General features: G+C 41.2%; 1 protein-coding gene across 1 annotated transcript; it reads left to right on the plus strand.

Moving 5' to 3' along the window:
* Positions 1-19542: 19542 nt before the first annotated feature.
* LOC310770822 (uncharacterized protein) lies at positions 19543-21967 on the plus strand (the record flags this gene model as incomplete). The annotated part of the gene is made up of 7 exons (XM_083663535.1): positions 19543-19633; positions 19735-19842; positions 20149-20318; positions 20526-20716; positions 20906-21002; positions 21147-21346; positions 21777-21967. Exons 1-7 carry the CDS (start codon positions 19601-19603, stop codon positions 21965-21967), a joined length of 990 nt encoding a protein of 329 aa, XP_083519661.1. The 5' UTR covers positions 19543-19600.

Consider the following 21967-nt stretch of genomic DNA (forward strand, 5'->3'; position numbering starts at 1 on the left):
TAACGAGATAAACGATTATGATTGGCTAAGGCAGAGTCATGTGTTTCATGGTAGCCAATCGGAGCCAGTGTTACACACGAGCCAGGAGTCAGGACACGGGCGACACACACACACAGACACACCAAACAGATTCGAGGAAGCAGCAGAAATGGCGAGTCCGGAGTAGAGAGCTGCGCGGGGCTGAAATTTCGGCCCGAGCCCTCCCCGGCCCGTGACATGCAGACCCGTGCCCGATCCAGCCCGTTGCGAGGCCCGAAGCCAATATTACGATATAATGACACATCTCTCTCCCTCTCTGTTCCGCGTGCTGCGTCGCCGCGCGGCCGTCCTGCGCAGCCTCTCTCTGTCTGTCTCTCTGACTCTCTCTCTCTCTCTCTGTGTGTTCGGGAGCTGTCCGCTCGCTGTACATGGACGGACAGGGTCTGTGTGTGGCTATGGGAGTGTCTGTGCACCTCTCCTCCTCTTTGTCTGAATGCTCCGCTGTGTAAAAACAAGCGAGTACGCTAATACAACATTATTTAATTGAATTATTGAAACGGCCCGACCCCGGACCTATTAATTAAAAATAAATAAAAAACAAGCCCGGCCTCGGCCCGTTTTGGTCGGCCCGAGGGGCCCGTGAGGGTACCCTCAGGTTTGCAGCAATCCATGAAAATTTGGCATTTTCAAGGTGGAGATAACGCAAATAGTTACTTTCCCTGGTAACTAGTTACTTTTATTATAGAGTAATTCAGTTACTAACTCAGTTACTTTTTGGAACAAGTAGTGAGTAACTATAACTAATTACTTTTTTAAAGTAACGTTCCCAACACTGGTAAGAAGTTAACTTGCTTTGTAGTATGGCTAAACCAGGTTTAAACCTGAAGTTACCTCGCTAAACCACTAATCTTGCTTTGTAGTACAGGCCTCTGGTGTAAATGCATCGTGTTCAGGATGTGATCAGATCTTCCTGACCACATTGGGGGAGGTAGCCTGGCTCACATTGTGTTCAGATCTTTTACACCCCATTTACAACTGTTTTTTAAATGCCACCATTATCCAGATAACTTATCCGGATACAGGTCACATTTAAAAAACACTGGTAAATGGGGTGTAAGATTAGTACACACAACGCATGTGAACGTGTTGGAAATAATGTGGAGAGCGCCTCCATTGCACACAAAACACAGCGCACTGAGCTTTTTTGTGCTTCGTTTTGTTTTTCCCTGCAGTCGCGTGCAGTACAGTTCAGGACGCAACGATCACACGGATGGTAGCCAGCTAGTTTCGTCTGTTTCATGTTGTTGATTATTCGCACTGTAAACATGAAAGCCAGATTATTGGCAATTCTGGCAGCAGCGGAGGTTGAAGATCCCCCTGGCAGGAGAAGAGGTAGGAGGAGTGACTGACAAGCAGCGTGCTTTTCCTCCAAATGTTCAACTTTTTTCAGCTTGATATGCCCAGAGCGCTCCATCAAAAAACACGAGCCGCCAAGAACGCTTAAACGCCCGGTGTGTTCCTTGAAAGATGAGCTTAGCGCTTAGCGTGTCCTTACCATAGAGAATTAATTGCAGAAAGGCCGCTAAGAGCTGCTGCAGAGAGAATTTACCTTAGGGAAGATTTACCTTAGGGTCCACGATGTTCACAATGACATCCTGGTACGCCTGCAGCTTGAAGGCCTGTGCCACTGTCTGGTCCACGCTGATTGTCTCTAGATTAGGAGAAAATATCCATCAGTTAGATATTCTTAGTGAAGGGCAACGGCAATATTTGTATATTCTACCGATGGCACAGCAGATGGAAAATCAACCAAAATTGGAGATACACGGTTTTCACATGACAACAGCGATATGATAAATGTTTGTTATGTCACCGCCAGCTCCATATCTGACCATGTAAATAGCCACAATGCATATTTCTCATATTGAACACTTCGGCCCCTCGATTATTCAATTTATTCTATAAAATGTCACAAATGACAACTGCCTGTAAAAATGTTGTGATATATTACTAGCAGGTTCTAAAGACAACTCCCTTTCTTGTCTATCTGCATAAGAGAAGGATCTTCAGCTAGAAAGCTCTGGGAGGATACATGATCTCTGGAAGGATACATGCCTTCAGGCCCAAAACCCAGACTAGAAACACCAGAGGTGCTCTATTTATACTGTTACAGTATAAATAGAGCTCAGGATTTATATTACGCCGGTCAAATGACACCTTTTTAATCCTAATAAACTGACAGTTGGATTAAGTGCATTGAAGAAATTGCCACCTTATTTCACTGCATGTGTACTCTGTACTCTTAAGGATTTTGTTTACCATCTGAAAACATTAGTTGTGCCTGTGTTGGTCCTACTTGGTGCTTGTCTACAGACTGTATGATAGTGCTGTCATCGTTAGGTGAACAGAAAATGCAAATTGAACTTGCTTGTTAATACTGTGTGGAGGGCCACATAGTATTATTATATTATTATTTACAGTAGATTTTGAGAGCCAAGCCGAGGGCCACTTAAAATCGGTCCGCAATTGGCCCCCGGGTCGGGCTTTGGACATAGTCCAGTAAAAATGTCACTTGACCTCACACTAATTGCAACAAAACCAAACTCAACTGATTTTGTATCCTCAATATGTCCTCAATGAAGGAAAAAAAGTGTTAAGGAAATGTATGAAGGGAAATTTTTGAAAATTACCCATATGATGCTACCAAAAACGTTTTTTATTTATTTTTTTAACATTTTTTTTTTTTTTTTCCTCCTTGAAGCAAAAAACACATACAGGATATAAGTGATGAGATTTATGGCACATTAAAAAAAAAAAAAAAGGCTTCCATAGGCTTCCATCATATTTAGGTCATTTTCAAAACTTTCCCTTCATACATTTCCTTAACACTTTTTTTCCTTCATTGAGGACATATTGAGGATACAAAATCAGTTGAGTTTGGTTTTGTTGCAATTAGTGTGAGGTTGACCCACATATTTGCGTAAAATGCCTGGACTAACATGCCTGGCCTAATGGAAAGTAACTTGTAATTTGCATTATAGCTAGAGCAAGATGGTTGTGAATGAGGGGAAAGCATAGGATGATGACAGATTTTTTCTTTTTTTCACTCCTGTTTAAATTTGTCTACTTGTTTATATAATTTATTGTGTTTCATGTACCGTAAATTCCGGACTATAAGCCGCACCGGTGTATAAGCCGCACCTTCAAAGTTGACTATTTTTTTCTTATATAAGCCACACCGGACTATAAGCCGCGGGTGTTTTAATGTTTTTTTTTTTTTGTGTTTTAATGTTTAATTACCATATGTAAGGGTTCATGCACAGAGGGGATTGTAGAGGAAGCTCCCATTTATTAACATTTCAACAAAACAACATAACACAACACCACCTGTGTTGTTTTTTACAGTGCACACAGTGTCATACAGTGTGGTGAAAAGAGGGCAAGAGAGGAAATTAAAACTTATTATAGTTATATAGGATTTATAGTTAGAAAGAGTGCTAAAAAAGAGATTTTTTTTTTTTTTTTTTGAAAAAATCCATAGATAAGCCGCACCGTTATATAAGCCGCAGGGGCCAAAAAAGGCCAAAAAACGGGAAAAAAGGTGCGGCTTATAGTCCGGAATTTACGGTACCTGTATTTGATATTATGTTAAGCATCTCTTTGTACCGAGAATATTATTGGTCATTGCAGGGAGGGTTTTATTTTAGTTTTTTTCAATGTGGATGTTCGGTTTATTCAAATGAACAAAAGCCAATAAACATACGGTAGTATTGAAAATAAAATGACAACTGCCCATCAGAAGTTTCACAAGAGCCCAAAATTATCAATTTCATATGGATATGAAACAGAGGAAAGCAGCACATTTTAGCATTTGTTAAGCTGTAACCTGCAAATGTTTGGTATTTTTACATGATAAATGACTAAAATGATGAATCGATTATCAAAATTACAATTTCCTATCAGTCGACTAATCGATTTCAGCACTGCAGAGATCATGAAAGTTTTATATAATCTAGTCTCATCTAATCGCTTGTACAGTACATGACAAACACACTGTGAAATACATACGATGTCAGACCATAATTCATGTACCTTTCTGAAGGTCTTCTTTGAGACTCTTCACCTGCAGCAGGAGAGGACTGAGAATTTCAAAGAGAGGATGATTATTTAAGGGAGAGGTTTTCAAAGAGGGAGGCAGGCCTCCCCAGGGGGGTTCCAAACAGTTTCAGGGGAGGCTGACTGTTTTTCTCACTTTCCTAGAGTCAGAAACAAATAAATGGCATTCGACAGACCTTTCTATGTATTTTGGTCTAATCTGAAGTGTGTCAAACAGCAATATCAGGCTATCTTGGGACAATTGTTGAGTGTCTATGGGATCAAATAACACAATGATGATCTCATAGGCATTCAGGAATTGAGTGTGTGTGTATCCCTTTAAGACCGCGAACCGCGTTAACGCGGTTCGCGGTCTTAAAGGGATACACACACAAATGAGGGATATACACGCAAATGCTGCATCAGGTATCAATGGGTTAAGTTTCTATAAAGGTTTGTAATTGTATGTATATGCAAGTCTGCCCTGATTCCTTCTCTTTTATGGAGAGGTGGTCTTGCTAAAACCTATTCAAAAATCTTATCAATTTGGCATATATATGATCAAAATAGCACTCATTTAAACAAGATGTCAACCTTTAGAATAGTTCCACCTGTTATTCTCATAATCTTCTTATTTAGATTAAGATGGTGAATCTCATTGTGCCGAATTGTCCAGTGAGCCCTAACGATTACATTAGAGGTCCCCAGCCATGTTCTATGAGAAGCACGGTCACATAAAACTGCCAGATTTGTTGAATGGAGTTCGACATAATGTAGCCTACCATCTTCTCTCCATACAGGACAGTATCGGGGCAGTCAGAAAAGCTTTTAACCCTAGTCAGCACAACTATGGTTAGTTACTCAATCAAAATGTGACAAATGAACAGCATAAAAAAGGAGTTAACTTTTACCTGAACAAGCAGCCAGTAACGTTAGCTAGCTAACTGTCCCGTTGTTGAAATTTCCTAGCCTAGCATGCTGAGACAAGAACTAATAATAACTAAACTAATACTGTCTAACCATGAACAACTAACAACACTACCCACGAACCTCAGTTAAGTAAGTTACTAAAGATGTCTGGAACTTTGTTGTTTTGGAAAGGCAAACAAAAATACGTCTGCTTCGCATGACGAAAAGTAGACAGGAGTACGCTAGGCTAGGCTAGGCTAACAACTAGCCTAGCATAACACATCCGAGCACACAGGCAGCACAAAGCCAGCACCAAGAGACTGAAGAAACTCACTGACTTTAAACTGCTTACCGCTACAACTTTTAACCAGGACTTTTATCAGGAACTACTAGATACTCAGATAAACACAAAGAACGTGAAAGGCAGATAGGGCCGAGACGAGTGGAAAGTAGCAGCAAAGCAGCGTTTACTGTCGGCAGCAGTGTACTGGAATGTCAGAACAGGGAAGGGAGGGGCAGGGCGCGCGCCGCGGGCCCGGGCTGGGTACAGCGTTGCCAGACGTACGATAATTATCGTATTTGTACGATAATTTCGACCTCTGTACGATCAATAATCCCAAAATCCCCCAAATGTACGATCATTTCATCATTTTGTGACACTTAGACAAATCCTACGTCTATCACTCTATCTGTTTATACAATCATCTCTTCAAACAACATATTTGCTGCCAATACGTGCAGGGTGTTTTGTTGTTGTTGCAACGCAGGCTGAGATCACAGTGTTGAAAAATCATGCCAAGTCCAAAAAGTAGCCTGTGATCAGCCGCAGTCCCCCCGCGCTGGGGTTGGGGGCGTACGATAATTTCACTCCAAAAACGATAATTTTGAACCTCTGGTACGATAATTCAACATTTGCCATCTGGCAACACTAGTGGGTACAGCGATAGTGACGTCACTAGAACTATGCTCTCGCACAAATCCATGTGCTCTCGTCTACGAGAGTTCATGGGGGAGGGGGGGGGGGTTCATGGGGGTAACATTAAAACACTTTCATCTATTTATTTGAAGCTTAGCCTATGTTTAATATGACCATCCAAGATTGTAACAACATATACAAAATTAAGAAATGCATAATAGGGCCCCTTTAAAGAAAACATACTTTATTGATGAAAGCTCGTGTCCTTACTGTATATAAAGCTGCATTAGTTACTGTAAAAATTGACCCTCATCAAAGATCCCCCCCAACGGTGACGTTTGTATCCCTGGGTTCATTTTAAAGTCTAAGATGAACCCAGGGATACAAACGTCACCTAGTGATGTCACCAGTGATGTCATAAATCACTGATGATAACACTAAACTCACTCACTCTCTCTCTCACACACACACACACACGACCAAACACATGATCTCCTGGCTGATCCCTGGGCCATCGCAATCACCCTTTAAAGATCAATTGTTACCACTATAGTGTCCCAATTAATTTCTGGTGCAAATGACAGCAATGTATTTCATACACTATATTAACCAAACAGCTGTTGAGTGACATCAAATACAAAGATGGACATGTAGTAAAACTTGTATTACTTTTTTCAAGTCAAAAAACAAACAGAAGATACAGAGAATGATACAGTGGCAATGTTATTCTTTAATCTTTAATTTAAACCTTCGTTTCCTGAGACGTGAAGTTTTTTCCAACTCAAAACCCTGTCTCACCCTTTTGACTCAAAACTCAAAATGCGTGTTAGTGGCTATCACTATTATTATTTAATAATAAATTGGACACTATGCCGTTTTTTAATTTGTAACTGCACACGTCAAAACACTCCTGCAGACCCAGATACTAGCGCTCTCTGCACCCTAAGTCAGTAGTTCCCAAACTGGTGTATGAAACTAGAAGACCTAAAGCATCAGTTGGTATCAATCAACCATGTCATGCCAGCTTGTCAGGAAGGTGGTTAAAGTACACTCCAGATTTAGGCTACATTTTTGTGAGGGGGGGGGAGAAACATTTTCAAAGGGGTCCTCTTTTTCACAGCTTAATGTTGGCAGGTGTGTGTTTGCCCAAACCAAATCAGCAACAAACAAAAATGCAGTGGAAGTGGTCCCTGGGAAATTTGGTTGGGTACATATAGTGGTACTTGGTCTGAAAAGTTTGGGAACCCCTGTCTTATACTATATTACACACAAATGTCTAAGGTCTTGGTTTCACATTCAGGTGACTCATTGACATTCAAATCCTCCCTCCACCACAGATAGCAATTGAATATTTACTCTCCTGTGTGGACTATCATGTGTGTTTTCAAGCTTGTTTTTAAACCAAAAGCTTTACCACAGACTAAGCAATGAAATTGTTTCTCACCTGTGTGGACTATTATCATGTGTTTCTTCATGTGTCCCTTAAGACCAAAAGCTTTACCACAGACTGAACAATTAAATTGTATTTCTCCTATGTGGACTAAAAAGTACAAAAAAGGCACGCACATCCAGTGAAGGGTTAAAACCAGGTGCAGGACCGAAGTGCAAATAAGTAATAAAAATAGAGTCCGCACACTGGCAGCTGCTCCCAAATATTTATTTGACCACAAAAAAGTGACATTTCAGGCAAAGCCCTTCCTCAGACATAAATGTAGTGTAGAGACACACCCCTTAAGTACCCTCGCAGGGGTCACCTGACACATCATGTGATACATATAATTAAACATACAGTGCACTTGTTCACATAATCAAATGGCAATATCAAAACATAATTGTCTCAAAGGACAATAATGGAAGTTTTCAGAACAACTTGAATATCACATAAACTGGGGTTATCAGGTATAAACCGTCATAATGAAATGTAATATTTAAGAAGAAAGTGTGATGTGAACTATTACAAGGTGGTCTCTACTACTTTGAAATTGTGGTAGTAGTAAAAAAGTATATGACGATACCACAGCTGTGAAGAAAATGACACAGGACAGAGATACTAGACAGAGCAATATTCATTACAATGTGGACATAATGAGATTAGCACACACAAAAGCACAAAAGCACACCTACAAGCACACCTGCAAAAGGACTACAAATGACTACAAAAATGGCCGCAAGTCAAAATCTTCATTCAGCCCTTTTGGGGCTCGAGTGTCCAGGGTGAAAATCCAAAAGGCCTCTCTTTTAAGTAGTAGAGAGTTGATGTCACCTCCACGTACAGGGTGTTTAACAAGTTCAATGCCAGAATATCTAAGAGAAGAAACATTGTGAGAAGCTTGTGTGAAGTGGACAGCCACTGGGCTTCTGATGTCATTGTTACGGATGTTGGATCTGTGTTCTGAGATTCTGGTCTTAAGTGGTCTGGTGGTTTTGCCTATGTAGGCGAGGTCACATGGACATTTGAGCATATAGATGACATTATTACTTTTACATGTTATCACTCCTTTGATGTTAAAGGGCTTTCCCGTACGTGGATGAGTAAAAGTGGTGGCTTTGTGTGTAAAGTTACACTGTGTGCAGTTGCCGCATCTGTAGTTACCGTGAGGGATAGACTGTAAAAAGTGGGGCTGGGTAGGAGGTGGGAGGTAGGCTCTCACAAGCAGGTTTCTTAAGTTAGGTGGTCTCTTATAGACGATCCGAGGTGGTGTGTCAAGGGACTTGAGAGCTGGATCAGATTCTATAATGTGCCAGTATTTTTGAATAATAGATTGAAATTCCCTGCCAAGGGGTGAATACTGGATTATACAGTTAACTCTAGATTCAGATGTTCTGGATCTGGTGTGGCTGAGACACTCTGCTTGTGATACATTTTCAAACCGGTGACGTGCATGTGTGACCCATTGATGTTTATACTGTCTCTGTTGGAAACGAGTTTCTAGGTCAGCAGCCTGGGCTTGAAAATCATCATCAGAGCTACAGATACGGCGAATGCGGTTGAACTGAGAGATGGGCAGACTTCTTTTGAGTGGAATTGGATGGAAAGAGTGTCCATGCAGAATGGAGTTTCTGTCCGTACTTTTACGGTATAGGTTGGACCCCAGATTATTAGCATCTCTGTATACAAGAATGTCTAAAAAGTTAATCTTATGCCTGTCATATTCCATTGTGAATTTCAGATGACGACTGTTGGTATTGATAAAATTATTATTGTATTATGTTTGTATTGTGTTTCAGATCCTTTCCACACAAAGAAAATGTCATCAATATACCTCTTCCAGTTGCTGATGAAGGGTAGATGTAGGTTGCGATGCTCATTAAAAATGATGTGTCTTCCAGTTGCTGATGAAGGGTAGATGTAGGTTGCGATGCTCATTAAAAATGATGTGTCTTCCAGTTGCTGATGAAGGGTAGATGTAGGTTGCGATGCTCATTAAAAATGATGTCATGTTCCATGAGTCGTTTTGAAGAGAAACTCCGCACATCTTTCAGGCCAGGTGCGTCGGGCAAAGACAAAAAAGTCCGTAATAAGTGAAAAAAAGTCCCGCACACTGTGAAGTTGCAATCAAATTTGTTTTACTGTGACGTTTCGGTCACCAACCTTTTTCAAACAAACATTTAACACCTTAAGTGCCATAGCCGAAATAATTCGTCTTACATAATCCAACGCTTAAGTGCCAGAGCCGAGTTTACTCGTCTTACATAAACATTTTTTTTTTTTTGACGGTGGAACATCAATCAACAACTTTTACATCTTCGAGATCACTATTGGAGCAAGATAATGTGTATAATCTATTTTACCGACCCACTAAGTGTTGACAGTGCTCCCCCAGACGACCGAAATCAAAGAAAAAACTGCCGCGGGACCAAGCCGTTCAAGGAAATGCCGTGGCGATTTTACAGTAATCCACTCAAGACTTGTCTTGCCTGAGAGCGGCCGCGCACCGGCAGCAGCACACAGAGAGCGGAGAGCGATTTGCAAAATAGATCATAGGTGAAACACACTTTGAAACACCTCAGAAAGGCCATAATCAACATCTGCCCATCGCCCACGCATTCCCCGGCCCATCTTGACTCGCACAAGGAGCGTCCGCACGCACGCAAGCAGGCAGGCAGGCACACAGGCAGGCAGCAGCAAAAGCGCTTCTGACACGCCCGCTGTACAGCCAGGAGGAAGGAGGAGAACTCCTCCCTCCGTGTGTCTTCTCCTGGAGAAGACACACGGAGGGAGGAGTTTGAATGAGAGGGGTGTTTCCTGTTGTTATGGAGGAAATTACTGTTCAAAACTATTGTTTAGAATGTCTGACGGTCTTACTGATGCCAAAAATGAATGGTTAAAGTGACTGTTTCACAAAAAGCCATTTATCTCTGAATAAATTTCCAGACGCTGAAACCATGCTGTACTCAACGGCTAATATCTACATAACTACTAACTCTGCAAACTAACTCTTTTAGACAGAGAAAGCACACATTCTATTAGTTATTTTTAGATGATTGGTGTTCATGAATTCTTAACAGAAAAGAATCCTCGGCTGTTGCTAAAATGAGCCAGAATCGTCAAAAACACCCCTGGCACAACTTACCTACAGGAATGAAAACATGGCTGGCATTCAATGTGTTAACAGAGGTGAGAAAACCATCTTAAATAGGGGCTGGCAGTTTCGTTGTAGCCAATCCAAGCTCCCCACGGAGACTGGCGTTCAGCTCTGACAAGACGAGTCAATTACCTAAAAGGTACAACACTGATCGAGTGATCTGTACAAATAAACATTTTACAAATACACTTCAGTGTGTGAATCAACAAGGTGAAGCTTCACAGGGAATTAGACAGAAAGACAATGATAATAAATAGACAAAAAGGCATAATGGTACAGTGGTTAGTTTAGGCCAGACTGTCTTCAATTAAATCCTGGGAAACAGGGACCCCGCAGTGAAAAATTAAAGGGGGAACCTGCACGCAGATAGTCTATACACAGAGTGAGCTTCACAGTAACCAAGCGAAAAAAATGAATAATAACAAGAGATAAATAGATGATAAATTTAGGGGAGAACACAGAGACTTCTCTAAATAATCCATAGTATTTCATACACGTGTGGAAAAGGACACAGTAGGCAGGGATTATGATGAAAAAACCTGACTGTTCTGTGCCCAGCCCACACATGTAAGGTTTAAGCTCCTTGGCTCCTTGAGGAGGAATGGAAAATATTTAAAATATATAGTAGAAAAATAGAAAATACAATGTAAACAGGGATCACAGGAACATGTTAAATAGCAGTTCATCATTCAGTCCTTTTGGTGCCAATGTTTGTAACGTGTGGATCCAGAAAGATTCTCTTTGTTTTAGCAGTTTGTCATGGTCACCGCCTCGAGGTGGCAAGGTGACCTGCTCCACACCACAGAAGCGCAACGTAGAAATGTCATGGTGAGTGTCATTGAAATGGACCGAGATGGGATAATCCCGGTCATTTCTCCGTATTGTGCTTTTGTGCTCACTTATTCTTTGTTTCAGTTTTCTAGTTGTTTTCCCAATGTAGCTCAGTCCACACGGGCAAGTGATCATGTAGATCACATGTGTGGAAGCACATGTGATAACACTCTTGATGGGATACGTCCTACCTGTGTGGGGATGGGAGAAAGAGTAGGTTTTTACAGTGTTGTTGCATTGTGCACAGCTGCCACAACGGTAGTTGCCATTGGGGAGGGGGTGCAACAATGTCTGTGTAAAACCACTGGGTCCTCTCATTGGACTGGAATCTGCACGGACCACAAGATCCCTGATGTTTTTCCCTTTCCTGTTTACAAAGAGCGGCGAGTACTTAAAAATAGAAGAGAGTTCAGGGTCGGACTTCAATATGTGCCAGTGTTTTTTAAAAATGGATCTGAGAGCAGTAGAGTGGACCGAGTATTGGATGACACATGTGACAGAGAATTTCATCTGTTTTTTTACACTTTTTTTTAAAAGGTCAGAGCGTGTCTTTTTTATGGCCAAATCATATGCATGATCGATCCACAGGGGTGGATATCCCCGCTGTGTTCCATGAGTCCACAGTATAAGGAGGCAAAGCTAGGAGCCATTTTAGCCCCCATGCTCGTGCCTGACACCTGGTGGTAAAAGTCAGAGCCAGACAAAAAGAAGTTAGAGGTGAGCACAATTTCAAAAAGGTCTACAATACATTCAGTACTGGGGGTGCAGTCAGTCCTTTTATTTAAGAAAAACTCTGCAGCCTGTAATCCCCCTTCAAAAGGTACGTTTGTGTAGAGAGATTCAATGTCCATGGTAACAAAGGAGTCTCCGTCTGGTAGCTGAATGGATTGAATCATCTTAATGAACTCCATAGAGTCTTTAACATAGGATGGAAGAGAGATGACAAGAGGTTGGAGGAAATGATCAACAAATGCTGAAATGTGTTCTGTTAGACCGCCGATGGCGGCTACAATAGGGCGGCCAGCAGGTATATCAGTGTAAGATTTATGAATCTTGGGGAGGGTGTACAGCACCGGTGTAACAGGAAAGTCTACCACCATAAATGCATGTTCTGGTTTGGTAATTTCCCCCATCTCGAGGAGCTGATCCAATTTATTTCTGATGCGTCGTTTAAAATCCAATGTAGGGTTTTGACTTAGTTTTCTGTAAAAAGTGGTATTACCTAATTGTCTTTGAATTTCACTGTCATACGCTGAGCGATCCATGATGACAATTGCTCCACCCTTATCCGCACTCTGGATCACCACAGACTTGTCATCTTTTAACAGCTTTAGTTCCATTCTTTGCTCCTTTGTTAGGTTGTTAGCCACCTTGTATTCCCTCTTTTTACCTAGAAGGAGGGAAACATCCTTCTCCACTAGTCTGCAGTATGTATCTATTGATGCATTTCTCTTGTTGGGGGGAATGAAGGTGCTTTTACCTCTGAACGGAGTCCGTGGCCCAGCAGAAAGTAGAGGGCTAGGGTTTAAAACGTCCACCTGGTCCACAGCCACTTGTGGGTCAGCTGGGACCTCATTACCTTGAGTGACAGCAACAGAGTTGGAGGAAATTCAATTCAATCAATCAAGAATGGCTGGTTATTAACTAGACGGTCTTCACGGAATGGTCAGTCCTGCACTTGAATGTTTTTTTTTCTTTTATATCCATAGCAAACACTGCAACAGGAAGTGAGCGGGGGTTCAATTTAGAATGTTTTTGTTGTCAAGTTAAAACCGTCTATACTATACTATACTGTACTGTACTATACTGTACTGTACTATACTGTACTATACTATACTATAATATACTATACTGTACTATACTGTACTATACTATACTGTACTATACTGTACTATACTATACTGCACTGCACTGTACTATACTGTACTACACTGTAATGTACTGTACTATACTATACTATACTGTACTGTACTATATACTGTATTATACTATACTACACTGTAATGTACTGTACTATACTGTACTATACTATACTATACTGTACTATACTGTACTGTACTGCACTATTACTATACTATACTATACTATACTGTAATGTACTGTACTATACTATACTATAGGGCTGTCACTTTTTCCCCAAATAAAGTTCAAACGAACTTCGAATTGCCCGCAAAATGTTCGAATATATTCAAAGTTTTTTGGTTAATTAAAAAAATAATAATAATAATAATAATTTGCAGGCCAGGCCACAGGGCATCGGCCCGACATGCCCGATTATGCAGTCCGCGCCTGCCGGTTACATCGTATAAATATATATAATATAATATAAAATATTTAAAAAAAATCCTCAGCTGTCCTCATGGTCCAGTCAGTCAGCTCCTCTCCGCTGCTGTGTTAGCTTGGACGCTCACAGTCACAACACTGCCTCACAAACTTGGCTGCATCCAACTCCAGACAACTTTTCAGACCCTGGAGACAATCTTTCTCAGAAGAGACTAACGCGACAAATCTGGAGACTTTTTCTGACATGGGATTAACATTACCAGCAAGCAGCAGTTGGTTAATTTTGGTTAATTAAAAAAAAAAAATAATAATAAAAAAAAAAAAAACATGGCAAATTATATTCGAACATGCCCCTCCTCCCCCACATTCGAAGTTAAATTCGAATTTCGAATAAAAAGTGACAGCCCTACTATACTATAGTATACTATACAGTGTATAGTATACACTATAGTATACTATACTATAGTATACTATACATCCAGTGGTGTAGTCTACCTTTTTTCAGAGGGTATACTGACTCTGACACTGACTCTGACAACCCCCCCCCCCCCCCCCCCCCCCCCGGAAGTGAGCGGAGATTCGACCCATTTTTTTGTTGTTGTTGTTGGGGAGAACGTGATAGCCACCCGTCAATCTCTCTCTCTCTCTCTGCTCAACGCTGTAACACCATTTTATTTTGAAATTCAGTTGACTTTGCCATTTCCCACGGATATGAATGAATGAATGGTTTATTTTCGGTCATAGGTTATAATGAACCACAAACAAAATGTAACAATTTGTGTGAATATACAGCAAGAGAACATCATCATACATGTACATATCAGACCATTTCACACAAATACAATTTATACAATCAATGACCGAAAAAAGGAATAGGCTGAAACCCAGGCTTATTTTTTGCCTATCCTGTATAATCCATTAGAAAAACCCAGAATATCTGCAGCAAAATAAAGAATAGAAAGAAAGACAGAATTTACTGTAAATTATAATCCTGAATTATTTTACTTTTTAAGGCTTTTTTAAACCTCAACAATGATGTACACAATTTCAAATCATCACAAAGGCTATTCCATAGTTTAACTCCCAAAACTGAAACACATCGAGATTTGACATTAATTCTCGCTTTGACCGTTTTAAAAATGCATAACCCTCTTAAATTATAATTTCCTTCTCTTAATTTCAAAAAATGTTGAATACAAACTGGAAGGCTTTTGCTCCTAACACGGAAAACAATTTCTAAAGTTTTTATATACACAATATCTACGAATTTTAAGGTGCAGGACCTTATGAATAGTGGATTGGTTGATTCGAGGTAACCAACTTTATTTATTATTCTAATAGCTCTTTTTTGTAGGTTAATAATAGGATCTATATTTGTTTTATATACATTACCCCAGACCTCAACAGAACACAGTATGACATATATGGCACTATAAGTGAAAAATACAATATATGCAAACATTTCTTATTCAGCAGATCCCTAGTTTTGTACAGAATACCAACAGATTTAGCTAGTTTACTTTTAATATATTCTATATGTGGCTTCCAACAGAGTTTATGATCTATAATTACACCCAAGAATTTAGTTTCATATACTCGTTCAATTTCAGCTCCATTTAGATTCAACTTAATTTCAGAATCAACCATAACACCACCAAACACCATAAATTTTGTTTTGTTTTCATTTAGTGACAACTTATTCCTATCAAACCATTTCTTTAACATGATCAATTCCCTTTCTACTGTTAACAATAATTCCTTCATGTCCTCCCCTGAACAAAATAAATTAGTATCATCAGCAAATGTAACACATTTCAAAGTACCGTATTAGATACTGTACAAATATCATTTAAATAAAGTATAAATAACTTAGGTCCCAAAATCGAACCCTTATAATACCCTATTGTTGCGTTTTCTTTCATGGCTTGACAGAAAAAGTCTGCCTTCACGCGCCTAGTCGGCTTGAAAATAGCCGTGTACACAGCCTCATTGACTAAAAAGGACGCCTATTTAAAAGCGTGGGTAAAGGCAAGGCTTGGGTGCTGTGTGTGAACGTAGGGTAACACACAGAGTGTGCATCACCCTGTGCACGTAGAGCGCACAGGGTGAATTTTATGAATGGAAATTGAAAACGATACGTATCATAGCGCATTTCCCAGTGCGCATATGCAAATCTGAGTCATTTCGCAGTGTGTATACGGCGTATACCTGCGTATCACGTAGACGACACCACTGTATACATCTTGACGGATTGTATCTGAAGTCGGCCTTAGGCTGATAAGACGGATGTATTTTGACATGAACATCTCACCTAGTGGAGCTGTAATCAATGTACCTGCTCCCAGGTACATTCAGACTGCAGCAAGGAGCTGCTCAAGGGCAAACAGTGTTTATTACTGGGAAACAAAGCAAGTGTTCTACCACAAAACTTGAATAAATAATTTTTTAAACCTAGATGTCTCAAACACCTTTGCCCCCCCACCATATTCCTCCTCTCACCTCATCTGATTTGTTGCTGAGCCGGACGTATTTCCCCTCCTGGTCCACCTCGTCCGCAGTGACGCGTCCGCTGGCCGAGGCCTGCTGGGTGATGCATGTCGGGGACGCGGCACCTCTTGGCGGAGGAACTCTGAGCGCTGCAGTGGACCGTACCAGAATGTGTCCCTGAGGAGGAGGAGCCACTTCCTGTCACTCTGCTGGGGGGCGGGCTGGGGGACAGACGCAGCCTGCAGGGAGAGACATGATGACCTGTGAGCGGGAGAAGGTGCTGATTCTTTCATTCCAGTTCATTGGGACCCAACTTGTCATCAGACACAAGCCCACGACTCATTTTGAGTTTGTTCTAATCTATACACACATGAAGACTCATTTTGAGTTTGTTCTAATCTATACACACATGAAGACTCATTTTGAGTTTGTTCTAATCTATACACACATGAAGCATTTTAATTTCTAATCTGTGAGTTTGTTTTTTTGTCTCCATCTTTGTTGCTAAGCATTCACTGCTGTGGTGTTTCTGCGCTGCTGCACTTCACCTGCCAATCAAACAGTGTAACATCTTTTCCCTGGGATTTTCTGTTGATGCAGTTTGAGTTTCTGTAGGTGGCGCTCTTTTCTTTGTCTGTTCAGCCATGGTGGCTATCGCTGCTCCTGCTAACAACCCAGATCTTCTTCTATTCAATACAAACTAGTGCAGTGCCCGTTCCCCCATGCACCACCCCGTGGTTAATTGGAACCTGAGGAGGGATAAACTGCTTTGCTGCTACCAGAAACTGAGGAGGAGGAGGAGGAGGAGGTGGACAAAATTACTTCCAAACAAACTGTTAGAATATAACGAGAGAGCAAGCCCCTGCATGGCGTTCTCCGTGTTTATGGTCTGTTGCTAGGCAGAGCGAAATGGTTGAAGGCAGGCAGCTGCCGTAAACCATTTAGTTTCACTTCCGGGTTTATCTGGCCCGCCGGTATACAGATGGAGAGAGAGAGCCTGGTGACGCGAGGTTAGTAGACAGACACAGACTCTATAATCATCAAGAGAGCAATCTCCGATTCACACGGCTTTGGTCTCAGCTACTATTATAGGTAAGGTGTGATGCATCAATATTATAATTATACTGTTTAATAACAATCGAAAATCTTGCTCGTAGCTGCTTTAAAAGGAAGTCGCGGAAGTATTTATAGGCTGACCCGGCACTCTCCAAGTTCTGGAGCGACGAGCAACGCCCCGTTGACCATCACACTGCCACAGTGACCTGGCATGTACATTACGGTGTTTTAAAAATTCAACAGCGCTCATGTAAACAGGGAGAAGGTGTGAAGGAAAAGGTGTGAAGGAAACGCTATTGTGTCATTTCTTCCAGAAACTGTCCTCGTGTAAAGGGCCCCTCACACTTAAAATCTTCACTTGAACACTTTTGCAAACACTGGAATCACTTGACTTCACTCTGATCACTGTAGACACCTGCAAGCTTGAACACCCAATGTGCAGTAACCTGTATCACCTACCCCTGTGTATATAACCCTCCCCTGATTGACCTGATTTTTACACATGTAGCTTATTTATACACAAATAACTGTGCAATACCTGACCTGATTGTTTACACATGTAGCTTATGATATTTATACACGTTAATAACTGTGCAATACCTGACCTTATTGATTATCCATGATGCTTATTTAGACACGTTAATAACTGTGCAATACCTGACTGAATTGTTTATACATGTAGCTTATTTAAACATGTAAATAACTATAGCCTAATACTGCCTATAACAATAACTGCCTATAACTGTATATCCATATATAGCCTACTGTACATATATTCCCCTCATACACACACTTTCAAGATAGACGCTCTTTCATACACTTATTATTATTATTATTATTACGCAATCTAGTGAACTCCAAGTGGGGCGCGGATCCACCAACAATCTGTGCAACTGCCATGGCCCTGTGCTTCTCTACAGCAGAGTATGCCTGCTCATGCTGGAGCCGATCACGTCATACCAAACTGGTGGACACAGCCTTGAATGACACCTGCCGCATCATCACGGGCTGCGTCAAGACAACACCTGTCCTGTGCCTGTATGCGCCAGCCGGCATCTCTCCTCCGCACATCAGACGACTGGGTATCGCTCAAGATGAACGGAGAACACAGGAGACAGACACTAGACACCCCTTACATGGCCATGTAGGACCCCCACGGAGGCTCCGATCCAGAGCCAGCTTTGTGAAGACAGTTCTGCCCCTCCAGACAACCAAAGAAGCAGCAAGGGCCAACATCTAGGAAATACCTCTCATTGATGACGCGGCCCAAACAGCGTCTCTGTTGGGAACCCCAGGCTCTGATGTCACTGTGGTGGCTGGTCGTCCTCCCCCGCTCACCTGCTGGGGGGTAAGCTGCCGAGACTCCACACTACGTTTACATGCACACAATATTCCGCTTTTTGCCCATATTCGGAAAATGACAATATTCCGACTAAATGAATAATCCACTATTTGTTCCCGTTTACATGCAGCCGTAGCTCGCCCTCCCCGACACGTGAGGGAGGGGGGGGAGAGAGAGAGAAGCAGGTAGGCGGAGCCGCAGAGTTTTTCTGTTGAGAATAAACAGAGCAGCACTATTCTTACTAGGGATGGGCATTTCTAGCAAAAACACTATTCGAAATTCGCTGGCCAAATTCGAATTTAATTCGAAATTCGAAAATAAAATAAAAAATGTAAAAAAATTTTTTTTTTTTTTTTTTTTTTTGTGAGTGAAATGTTGCATTGTCTTCCCTGATTCTAAGTCTACGGCTTTATTAATTAATATAAAAAGCTTCTGCTGTGGATTTTTAGCTCAAACAAGCATTGCACCACTGAAGTAAAGAACATGTTACATGACATTGACATTTTCGAAAATAAAAAACAGTTTTGACAATCATGAGTGGTTCATTAAATATTTAGTAGGCTCAGGTCTGAGTGCCAAAGGGGTGCCAAAGTCACCCCCTCTCCCTCTTCATGGGATTTCATCCGCCATTCATTTTTCCATAAACCTTGCTTAAAATGGTCCGTGTACCTTCCGTTCATTCTATTTCCAATTCTGAAACGCAAATTAAAAAACAAATTTAGGGCAATGTTTTCTATTTCCATTCCCGAAACAAAAATCGGACAACTAATTTAATTACCCTTTTTAAAAAAAACGATTGCATTTAAACTCAAAATGTAGTTTTCGGGGAAAGGCCTTACATTTCTGTATTTCCATTTTCTATTTTCTATTTTTACGCTTTTCAGTCTGCGGCCCGGAAATAAAATAAATAATCGCACGGATTGGTCCGCTTGTCAGGAAGGTCCGTGTACCCCAGGTGTACCCCAGGAACTTTAGTTCAATGCCCAGCTCAATGCCCAGGACGCGCACGGTGAAGTTGTGCGGTGCTAATTCATGTGGAGCTCTGGCTTAACAATGGACTCGACCAGTTATATCCTTTTTAAAGGAAACAAAAGGCTAACGCTTAAGGAGGACGACATGATTGGCGATAAAATCGCCAGAATATTCCAGGTAGGTAACACTTTTTTTCGTTTGCTTGGAGAACATGCTAAGATCAATGCTAGCACACGACTAGCCGACTTGTTAATGCTCCTCAATGTTTTCTTTCAAAGGTATATGCTCCTAGCCTGTACATAACTGATGATGACAATGTGGCGATATTCCCGGGATCGGCTGGACATTTCAGCTGCTTGGACCTTAGACCTCGTGGCCACTATGAGGTTTGTAACAGCTTGGTGGTGTGTATGTGTTGCTCCAGGATATAGCCAGCACCATAACATGCACAGACTCAGGCTACGGCAGTTGTGGGATTTCGCACGTACTGTTTTATTAACTATAAGTTGGTCGACCATATAAAGCCTTGTCGCTACAGCACTAATATGTCTCACACACATGTATAGGAACAATATAGTGGCAGTATTGACACACACACACACACACACACCAATGTTACGCGAAGTGACAGACCTGAGACCTGCATGGAGGTCTAGTGGACTAATGTGGTACTGCATCTGTGACTGTTACAGGTTCATGGGGATGATATTGGTCTACCAGTCGCCGAGCAGACTCATCCATTGTCAGGCCAGCACCGTTTCCAGTTCCACCGTACAGCACAGCCCACTGCTGCTCTAGGGTCAGCTGCTCAGGCCATAGCTCCCACTCCCCCCCGAGCAAGCATGAGTAACACCTTCCAAAGGTACGCCCAGTTCCATCAGTTCAGAGCCCCTACCAGCTACATATGAATAAATCAACATCATTGTATTTGTTTTTGTAATTCTTAAGATTCGTTGTAACCAAGATAATTTAAAAACTTGAATCAATTGTAATTGGATCAATTGTAATGTAGGCTATGTATTTGAGATGGAATTAATTTATTTGATCACTCCCACAACAATCTTTCTAGGTCTGTTTTCATTGCTGAGCTCAGCCAGGGGAAACTGAAGCCTGCCCGTATGGTTGTACTCAGACTGTTTGAGTTTGAAGCCACAACCACAGGTATCCTGGCAAAAATACATGATGCCCTGCAGAGTGATGACCCTCTCATCCTGACTGATGCCCAGGGAAATGCGATTGTGGACTCCGAAGGGACAAGAGGTACTAATTGAAAAAAAAAAAATTACATCATAATAAATAAAAATGCTTTGTTTGATAAACTACATGCCCCATCTACTTAAATACTGTGCTCTCTTTGTCTCTTAATTTTTTGACCCACAAAGTATTCTGTTTAGCTGTTAAAGTGTTTACATTATATCTGTTACATGATTTGTCTTCCTCTCTTGCTAGGATCCAAGTATTGGAAGCAAAATGCAAAAAAGTTTCTTGCTGTCCCAGAGGAGATCTTCCATGAGTTCCAGCAAGGAACCAAGGGAAAGAAACTGAGGTAAACATTTTAGTTACTGTCTATCAATATTTGTCTTTCATTTTGTTTTAAATAACATCTCTTAGAAAAAAGTTATCATTCTGAACAGAACTGGTGAATATTGTATAATAAATTGTTTTCTGTTGTTTTTAACCCTCCTTGTAGTCCTAAAGATATGGACTCCACAGGTCTTCAGGAGGTCCATGATAAAATAGAAGAAGTGATCTTGGTTGCTCAAGGACTGAGTGAAGTCAGCACAGTCATGAAGGACCTGTGTGCCAGCAACACCAGTGGTGCCATGCTGGTTCTGACCCACACCATGATAACACACATGAAGGATGCCTTTGGTTGTATTGTATGCAAAGGTCTGTAACATAATTTGTTGTTTGGTCTATATTAAAGTCTACCTTTTTAAGCGGGATCAAATTGAATGTCCAAGTGAATCAAGCATTAATTTCTGCTTTTCCATGTTATAGTGAAACTGTCCCTTGCCATGCTTTTAAACATGTAATATGTAGATTAAAGGAACAGTTCACCCAGAAATTAAAATTCTGTCATCTACTCACCCTCATGACAGTTAAAACACAAGTAGCAAGTGGGTCTCCATTGACTTTATATGCACTGTATTGAAGTCAATGGAGAGCCACTTGCTACTTGTGTTTTAACTGGCATGAGGGTGAGTAGATGACGGAATTTAAATTTTTGGGTGAACTGTTCCTTTAAGTACAGACAAGATAATATATTGAACTCTAATCTTGCATGTGTATTGTCCTTTTTATTTTCTTTATCAAACAGGGCTAATGGAAGAGCCTGTGATTGCCATCTGCTGCAAAAGCTTTGTTGGCTGCAAAACCTGCGTTGACCAGTGGATGCTGACATCTGACCAGTGCCTCAAATGCAGGGCAGAGGAGTTCTCTGTCAATGTACACAGGCTGACCAGTCTTGACAATGTTCTCTCCATATTGGCTGGTGTAATTAAGATGTGA

This window comes from Poromitra crassiceps, assembly GCF_964638095.1.
Source record: "Poromitra crassiceps genome assembly, contig: HAP1_SCAFFOLD_238, whole genome shotgun sequence".
NCBI classification, from domain to species: Eukaryota; Metazoa; Chordata; class Actinopteri; order Beryciformes; family Melamphaidae; genus Poromitra; species Poromitra crassiceps.